Here is a 9,048-nt window from a genome sequence, read left to right on the forward strand (position 1 = left end):
CTCGAAAAACACGATAATTGTTAAATATTATTTCTTCGAGCGTTTTCTCGCCAAAATAAAAACATTTATCACAAAGTGTCTTTTTAAAATGTTCATATTTTCATCCAATTTATAATGTTCGTGAACAAAGTTTTTTCAAAAAACGAATAAAAAAAAGAAAAAAATATTGCTTTCTCCCGCTTCCCCACTATTGGTTACTTCTCCATTGATCCTACCACATACAACTGTTAATTAAGAGCTAGCTATAACCAAAAAAAAATTAGCAAGTGATTAAAATTGAAGAACTCTTGTTGGTTAAGTTATGCCTGACTACTTTAAAAAAAAAAAACATGCAAAAGAAGATTGATGAATAGAAAAGGAGAGAGGTGTATTTGGGTATCGGGTGCCTCTGTGTTTTGCTATCCTATCACCATCCAACTCCATCGATCGAATCAAATCATAATTAATTGTTACATAATCTCGGAGTTTATTAGTTGCTAATTTCTGAGTACGTCTAAAATATGACAAACTCGCAATGTCGATCTGAATTGATGCCATCCAATCAGTAATACACATCCTACGTACGTTTTGCAATGACAAAAAAATGTTTTCCTATACGTCTTTCCAGTTGGTCTTGTGAGATCGAGAAAACGATGACCCCACAAACACACATGAGAGAATTGGTCAAAGAAACAAGTCAAGATCTGACGGAACCAAACAGTCATGTCTTTGAAACAAAGCAAGACTCAAGAGTACGTACGTTTAGTGGGCTGCAAATAGATATGCCATTGTCTAATCATATATGTTGTTTGACTGCAGCTTATAATTTGCTTATGGCTCCAAAACAAGTAGCTCGTGTAAGATGCATGTTGCCTTGAGAAAGTGAGTTTTAGAATGAGCATCAAAGATATTTGCCAGATTTTGTTCACACATATATATGCATCTAAAGTTAGGAAACAGAAACATACACACAAATAGACAAGCACGAAATTATTACTCCTACATTACATTTTTATGTATAACAAAAAAAAAAAATACGTACGTATTCTTGCATTCAACAACATAGTACAACTCAATCCCTGTTCTTTATTGTGATTCGCCTACCTTTATGCAACACATCTATCTATCTATATATATCTGTACAATCAGGTCGGCTTCTAAATGCTTCTTCTACTAGATGCTTTAATATTATTTTACTATTTTATCAGATAAAAGATCCAAAACAATGTTTTGTCCTCATGTGAGTAAACCATAGATGAAAGTATGAAACCTCTACCACCCAAAACCGTATATTTAAAAAAACAAAAAACTACTGTTAAAAACCTCTTCTAAATCCATTTATTTAAAAGAACTAAAATGGATTACTAATGTAATTAATGACTAATTTTTACTGGCAACATATCAAATTAACTAGTTGTAGAAACAAACAAAATTGACATAAAAAGAGGAGTTTGCATTAGCTCAACCCATAATGTTTTGACCCATTTTATACTCCCTCCGTCTCATTTGAAGTGTCCACATTTCTATTTTGAGATGTCCCATTACAAGTGTCCACTTTGTATTTCAACCAATGAGGTTATTCTAGAGAGAGAAGAATTCTGATTGGTGGAGAATGATGTTAGTGGAATTTTCTAAAACTGTGTGCAAAAAGTAAGTGGACACTTGTAGTGGGACGGAGGGAGTATAAGTTATTCAATATATACAACCATTATTGGTGTTCAATTGGTTTAAAGAAAATCATGTCATTTCTAAGGATCGAACCCATGACCTCTCTCTATCCCATGACACAAAGTACATGGGAGAACCGTTGGGCTATGCCCGCAAGTTTTGTCACTCAAGTTTGAAGCACTTACAAAAACGTTTTATAAGTTTAATTTGACGTAACACCTAACAATGCACTAATAATCGACCTTATTCTTATTCTCATAGTAGTACTTGCAAATTATACTCTTAGTACTTACCACATTTATTCCGATTTAAATCACACATTAGGTCATATATTATCTATCTTAATCAACTTAATCTCAAGGATATTCCAACTACAGATATAGTACTAATGTATATTTCTTAAATAATGACACACACATTTACAATGGCAAAAAGTTGTTAAATACTGTACTAACTTAATTTAGATAACATGACACTGGTCCAGAATACAATCTTAAATATTCCAAGTTCAAATAACACAATCAATTCAAAGATCGAAACTCAGAGAATATCTCATCAGATCTTAAGGGAAAATTCTTCACAGACAGATGGGACACACAATACACGAGCGATGAGGGATAAATAAGCATCTTAATTTCTGTCTTCACTTTTTATGCTTAAAACATTAAAAGTAAAACAAGCGCATATGGCTACATGAAACTTATCTCAAAAAACGTTTACAGGAACATAAACACAAAATGCTTTTCTAAACCTTACGCATTGCAATAAACTAACACAGGTTTGTTTGTTTTATGTTTATCAGATGCGAAACACGATAAAACTTGACAAAAAAAAAAAAAAACAAAAAAAAAAAAAAAAAAAAAAACTATTGTATTTCCTACAAATTATGAAATACAAAATTTCATGCAACATAACTGATAAATAGTTGATAAATCATTGGATCACAAGTTCAAGAGTGCCTTGTAGATCATATTATTCAGGAACTTACATTTCATACTGACATATAGGCATGAAATCAGTAAAAACTAAACCTACACAAACCTTTACCCTTCCAAATCATTGTTTAATCGTTACATCTTCGTTTCAACAGACTATTTTCCAGAAACCTGGTACCAAATTAGCATGGAAGGAAACAGAAAGTCAAATACTGTTGTGGAAAGACTAGTGCATTAAACAAACATAGCAGAGGTGGCTATTTTGATTCATTTCAATTTGGTTGTTTTTTCTCTAACAGATTAGCTAAAAAGGTTGTGGCCTTTGGCTAAAAGAAAGAAGGTCAAACACGTTGAAAGTTTCCCAAACTATATTTTAAGGTTAAAGCTACGAATAGGTCATATACTATCACTTTTGTTCGATGTAAGCTATGTACCCAAAAAAATACTAGTGTATGTATGAACTTATTCTTTATGCGTCATTATCAACATGACAACATATATAAAGTTTTGACCCAACAAATAAGGTATTTAATAAACATGTTAATGTCGTTAATTTTTTCCATTAAAACAGAGTCACGTGCAAAGCATGTAGTGTTGTAAATCTCCCGAGATCTCCCCGAGATCTCGTTTTTAGAAGGCAACCGAGACGAGATGTTCATATCCCGAGAATTCTCAGTCAACGGGGTCAAACTTAGTCAAAGCCATGATTTCTCGGATTTTCTTGCTAATTTGTAAGATTTTCTTGTAAAATTCGTAATTTCTAAGATTTACTCGCTCATTTCTCGAATATTTTTGTAAAATCTCGTAAAAACGTATATAAATATACATATATTTATGTTTTTATGTATATTTTTATTAAAAAAAACTATAAAGTCAATGTAAGTCAACGTCCGAGATCTCCCCGAGATTATTCCGAGATGCCGAGATCTCCCTAAAAAAGCCCAAACGAGATCTCCCCGAGATCCGAATTCTCCAACCTTGATGTGAGGGCATTTTTGGTTTTTTTATTTTTCCTCCTCTTTTTTTATTTAATTTAGCTTTTTCAGCTTCAACTTAATCATCTTCATCTTCCTCACCCAAAATTACAAACCCTAATCTTGCGGTTTGAATTAACGGAATTTTTTAACGTCCGTTAGCTTTAAGGACCGCAGACACAAAAACGAGCAAACCACAGTGCTTGTTCGTGTAATTTTTTTAGGTGAAAAACTGACACGTAATTAATTTTACAGGTTTAGCAGGTAACCAATCACATTTTGTTTACATTAACACACATTTTTAAAGTTTATGACCTACAATGGTATTTTTTGGGTATATAGCCTACATTGGAACAAAACTGAAAGTATATGACCTATTTGTAGCTTTAACCCATATTTTAACTTTATATAATACAGCCTGCTTAATCACCTCATCATAAATATTAGGTTATTATTGTAGTTAAAATGACATTTGTAATCAAACTTAACAAAAACTATTAGAAGTGTTTGTTGTGGTGGCCGGTACAAAAACTATTAGAAGTCTTTCAATATTTAGGCTAAAAAAACAGAGACAGTAGGCAGGGACTCACGTCTATCAACAAGATACACCTCCGTCAAAGATATCCTTATTGCTTGTTGCGATTCAGCAGAGCTTGAAATGATAAATAGAGATCTTTGTTATTAATCCCAAATATTTCTTCTGCCTTCCTCAACGTCTCCTGGTTATATAAAGAGCAAGATAAATTGTACATTCGAAAAAGAGGTTAGTGACACTCCCAACAGAAGTAGTACTACTCACCTCACGAGATTGCTTGTGAGCATTTAAATCCTTAATATTCGCTAAAAAGGCACTGAATTGCTCATAAGATAGACGACTCCTGGGTAGAGATATTTAACATTTATTAGTGAATAGCCACTTAAAATATCAATTTGGATAATTCAGAACTAACAAAATGAGCCTTTTAACATAATGAAACTCACCTAGCTTGACGAAAGACCTCCTTTCCATCAATTTTAGATGCGCGGCCTTAAAAAAATAAGTTGTGTAAGATAGACAATACATATAGAATTAATTTGAACGCAAGCACAAAACTACTAGATCTCGCTAACGTGATAAGCCATAAACCTGGTATTGGGGGAACACGAGGAGGAGAGTTTCCAGCTGAAGATTGCTGACTCGATGGGTACCACGATGACATCGTATGATGCCCTTCGTATTGCATTTTTGTTGGGGATGTGGTACCAGAAGCAGAATACCTTCTAGGAGAGACATTTGTAGAGATCGTGTTTGGTGTTCCCGTTGGAGTTGCACGTGTGCTGATATACGGGGTCACAGAAAACCTTTGACCAGCAACCTTTGATACTGCAATTTGAAGGGTATACATCAAGATTATATTACAAAACATTATGCTGGTATCTGGATTTGGATGTTAATACTGATCACGTGATATCGAATCACCGTAATTTATAGACTACTGCAATAAAGTACTGCGTATTTTGCAAGAGAATGAGAGATAGCCTTTGGATGTATTTCATCATTTTATGTTGTTACATTTCAATAATCAGATGTTTGAGCAGTCAGAGGCTTCCAGCTAATTAAGAAAATATTAAATTAACTTAACAACACAAGCATAACTATATTAGACCAGACTAATTTGGAAAATGAACTTATATTTAACAACTACTCCGTATAAAAGATTCATTCAGATTACTCCCCCGCCATTTCTAATATTTTTTCGATCTTATCTAATTTCAACGATTATCTTTTTAAAGTATTACATTAGCAAGAAGAGATAGATAATCTTAGTATTTACTTTAACTTTTAGTATTTCTTATAGCATCACACAACACAAGCATGAAAAGAAAAAAAAAGAAAAAAAAAAAATCAGTTTTAGTACCATCATCAGGTACGTTTCCAGCCTCAATAGAGCCACTAAAAGAGCGATGCCTTCTTAAGCCATTTGTATCCTCTTCTGCATGTTAAGAGTAACATTGAGGAAGCACATTACAACCACAATGAAGGTAGAAGATAGTTGAAACACTAAAGTTGCAATTTTATAGGAACCCAACAAGCATCATTGCTTATCTTAAAAGGTAAACAAGTAAAAAAATATTTCCATAAACCACCAAATTACCTTTAACGGGATAAGCTCTGGGAACAGATTGGTCATACGTTCCTATATCTACAGTTGTTGCTTGCTGAATAAAAAATGGAAGTTTAGTGTCACATGGGGAAGGAATGATCATGTCCATGAAATGCAAAGACGCAGAGAAGAGAGAATAATGGTGCAATAATCTTACAGTTGAATCAGCATCGTTCAATGACTGCATTAGTTGTCGCTTAAATGTCTCCAGCTGTCAAAAATAATCATATAATAGATCCGTACATTAAATTTAACAATAAAAAAGATCTAATTGCCATATTTGAAATGAAATGAGAGTTATTCAATATAAAGAATGTAAAAATCTTAATTTCATCCTAAGTTCCATCAACCCATTTGTGCATCGGTTATCCTCTTAGTGAGGGTGTGTTGACTTGACTGGCAGTAATTAGAAAGATTATAACAGAGTCCACGCAAGTGAGAAATGAAACACATTAGCATACACACACAATACAGAAAGTTGTAGCATCTGATTCATGTTGGCAATGACAAGGAAAAGGGATAACTATCTTTCAAAAAGAAAAAAAAAATTCTTGGAACAGAGCATTGAAGTTTTCACAAGTTGTTGCATTAAAGGTTCAGCGGTTGAAATAACCACAAACCATTCTAATCAAGCATTTAGCATCATTAATTAAACCTAAAAAGTTTATTTCAGATAGAGTAGGAACAATGATGAATTGTTTATTAAGATAATAGCATCTGACATATGGTTCTTGAGCAGATAGCTATTGTTCTCACATCTGAAGTTGCAAGTATCAGTCAAAAGCTGCTAAATAACTAACTTCATAACAATTGTTTTTGGATAATATAGAAGCTTTTATCGGTCATTATAATGAAAACTTTCGAAAAAGAATATACTTCCATTAGCTGAATTATTCTAAGAACATACATGTACACGAACAGCCGACCATGGACAAATGGAAATTATTAATAAGAGATTAAAAGCAGTATATAGTCCACAAGTCTATACAGAATCATAATTCATCTTAATAAATATACAAATGCTTAGTGACCAACTGTATCAAATAAGCTAACTTGTACAAAAAGCACATGAATACACAAATTATCCCAAAACATCAGATGCATAAGCATAAAGTCTGAATGCATAAACAAACTTCATATCATCAGCTATCTATATTATACTTCAAATTCTAGGGCTAAACAGATACCAAAAAACACTAATAAAACTACACATACATTATTTCAGAATTTAAGCAGCAGTAAATAGTTCTAAATTTACATAATAGAATAAATGAATCCTAGCTACATAATAGATTGTAAAGCAGGACAAAAAATATCGAAATTCAAACCTTTGCTAAATCGCGCCCTAATTTCTTCGTAGTCATAGCCAACGCATCTCTCTCTTCCGCAAGTTTCGACTTCATTCATCAAACAAATTCAACAAACTTTTCAAATTAAATTAAATTAAACCATAATTTTAATAAAATAGTAACATAAACAGTAACTGAAAAAACCTAATTTACATTATCTTCCAGTGTAATCTTCAACCGTAACTGAACCTTATGACAAGTTTGTTGAAGTTCAGATACTTTCTCTTCAAGTTCAATTATAACACGATCCTTTTCATTCAATTGCTGCCTCAGTCTACCTGATTCTGATTCGAGTTTCGATACGCGTGATGCAAGCGCCATTGATGTAATCTTACGAGCAAGATCTAATTGATCGTACGGATCCGTTGGTATTACCGATAGTATTTCATCAGGTAGGTTAAAATCCGGCATGCTTGCCGTACTCACTGTGCTGCTGTGTTCCGACATCAGATTGATCGTCAAAAAGTCAAAACCCTAATTATTTCCCCAAATTTGTATCTCGTTTTTTAGGTGTAATTTGGCAGCAGTAACAGCAGGTTATGAAAAAACTTTTGTAATAAGATTTTAGGTATACAGATGATGGAAGTCCAACAACTACTACGGACAACACTCTGGAGAATATATTATTAAACTTTGCAATAACAGTCCTTTAACTATACATTGTTTTACAACAAGCAGGGTGGTGAGCCGCGCGTTGCGGCGGCCACCCCTCGTTTACGTAAAACTTTTTTCTAGCATCCAAATTCTAATAAAAATATATTAAAATAAAGCAGTTAACGTAACCTATAAGACAACAATTCGTTTTAACAAATTAAACATCTAATACAATTGCAAAGAAACATAAGTGTCATATATTACTATATGAGTTGTAACAAAGTAATTATCCTGAGCTGTCCAAATTATATTGTATAATATTTTTTTTTTAGATATATCAAATTAATTGTTATAAATAATTACTATATAACATGTAAATAAATTTTTATACACGTAATAAAAATTACTCCGTATAAATTAGAAGAATGATTTAATAAGATTTGAAAATTTAAGTTAGAAAATAATGACCCAATTTTGATGTAATTTATAATTGTAATTGTAATGTAATTTGTGTTACACATTAAAGGAATATTTTATTAATGACTCCAAGTTTTTAATTTGAGCAAGGGCTATATCTACGTGCTCCCGTCTCTATTCCTCTCTTACTTGAAAATCTACTCATCTCATTTTACATGTTCTATTTGATTCTCTGGTCTCCAGTCTTCTTCTCAGATGATCATTTACAATATCTTATGAATATTTGCTCTATGAGTCTCTACATTTTTGTTGACTCTGCCTTCTCTCATGTGTCTCGCCTAAAACCTGATTTTTTTCGGCGTCGTTTCGGCTTCTGGTATCCTCCGAACGTCCGGACTTTTCTTCTTTCCTTTTTTCGTCGCTGATGTCTTTTGTTCCCACTGAAGAACACATCTATACTATATGGAAAACTCAGAAAAAGTGGCGGGAGAAATTTCCGATGACCTATGTGTGTGGCGTGTGGCAGTGCGCTTCAGATCGATTGCTGGTAAAAATTAGTTAATTTGTGTAGGTGGTGTCTTTTTATTTCGCTAGAAAAATGAAAGTATTTGCGTTCAAAGTTTGGGGTGGGTTTATGAAGTTTTTAGGTCTAAAAGCTATGTGGGTAGGTTCTAAAAGCTGTGTTGTCGGAAGTATGGCGGTTAGATGTTGTTGGAACAAAGACGAAAATAATATGAGATGAAAAAAATATATATATATAAAGGGACAAAAAAAGTTACTATTGAGGAATAGTAACTTTGAATTTGTTCAATTGTAATATTATTAATATTAGAAAATAATATTTTGATTCAAAAATATACGTTTTTGTTAGGAGTAAATAGTCTACCAAATTCTATCGATGAATACGCGAGTATATGTGATATAACAGTTTAAGGTGCACAATTTATGATGAAAGGAAAAACATACTTGAAAATTTGAAATCAAAATA

At 32.7% G+C, this 9,048-nt stretch overlaps 1 protein-coding gene across 2 annotated transcripts; it reads right to left on the minus strand.

Moving 5' to 3' along the window:
- Positions 1-2,565: 2,565 nt before the first annotated feature.
- Positions 2,566-7,622, minus strand: LOC139885903 (uncharacterized protein At4g15545). Of its 2 annotated transcripts, none has more exons than XM_071869659.1 (10): positions 7,203-7,622; positions 7,029-7,097; positions 5,858-5,911; positions 5,692-5,755; positions 5,455-5,529; positions 4,683-4,919; positions 4,538-4,583; positions 4,356-4,431; positions 4,147-4,275; positions 2,566-2,753 (listed from the first exon to the last, which is right to left on the minus strand). In XM_071869659.1, exons 1-9 carry the CDS (start codon positions 7,494-7,496, stop codon positions 4,183-4,185), a joined length of 1,008 nt encoding a protein of 335 aa, XP_071725760.1. In that variant the 5' UTR covers positions 7,497-7,622; the 3' UTR covers positions 2,566-2,753; positions 4,147-4,182. The 2 variants fall into 2 exon arrangements, with proteins under 2 accessions (XP_071725760.1, XP_071725759.1); XM_071869658.1 differs by having other exon boundaries at positions 4,356-4,434.
- Positions 7,623-9,048: the final 1,426 nt, after the last annotated feature.

The sequence above is a fragment of the Rutidosis leptorrhynchoides genome, chromosome 1 (assembly GCF_046630445.1).
Source record: "Rutidosis leptorrhynchoides isolate AG116_Rl617_1_P2 chromosome 1, CSIRO_AGI_Rlap_v1, whole genome shotgun sequence".
NCBI lineage: Eukaryota > Viridiplantae > Streptophyta > Magnoliopsida > Asterales > Asteraceae > Rutidosis > Rutidosis leptorrhynchoides.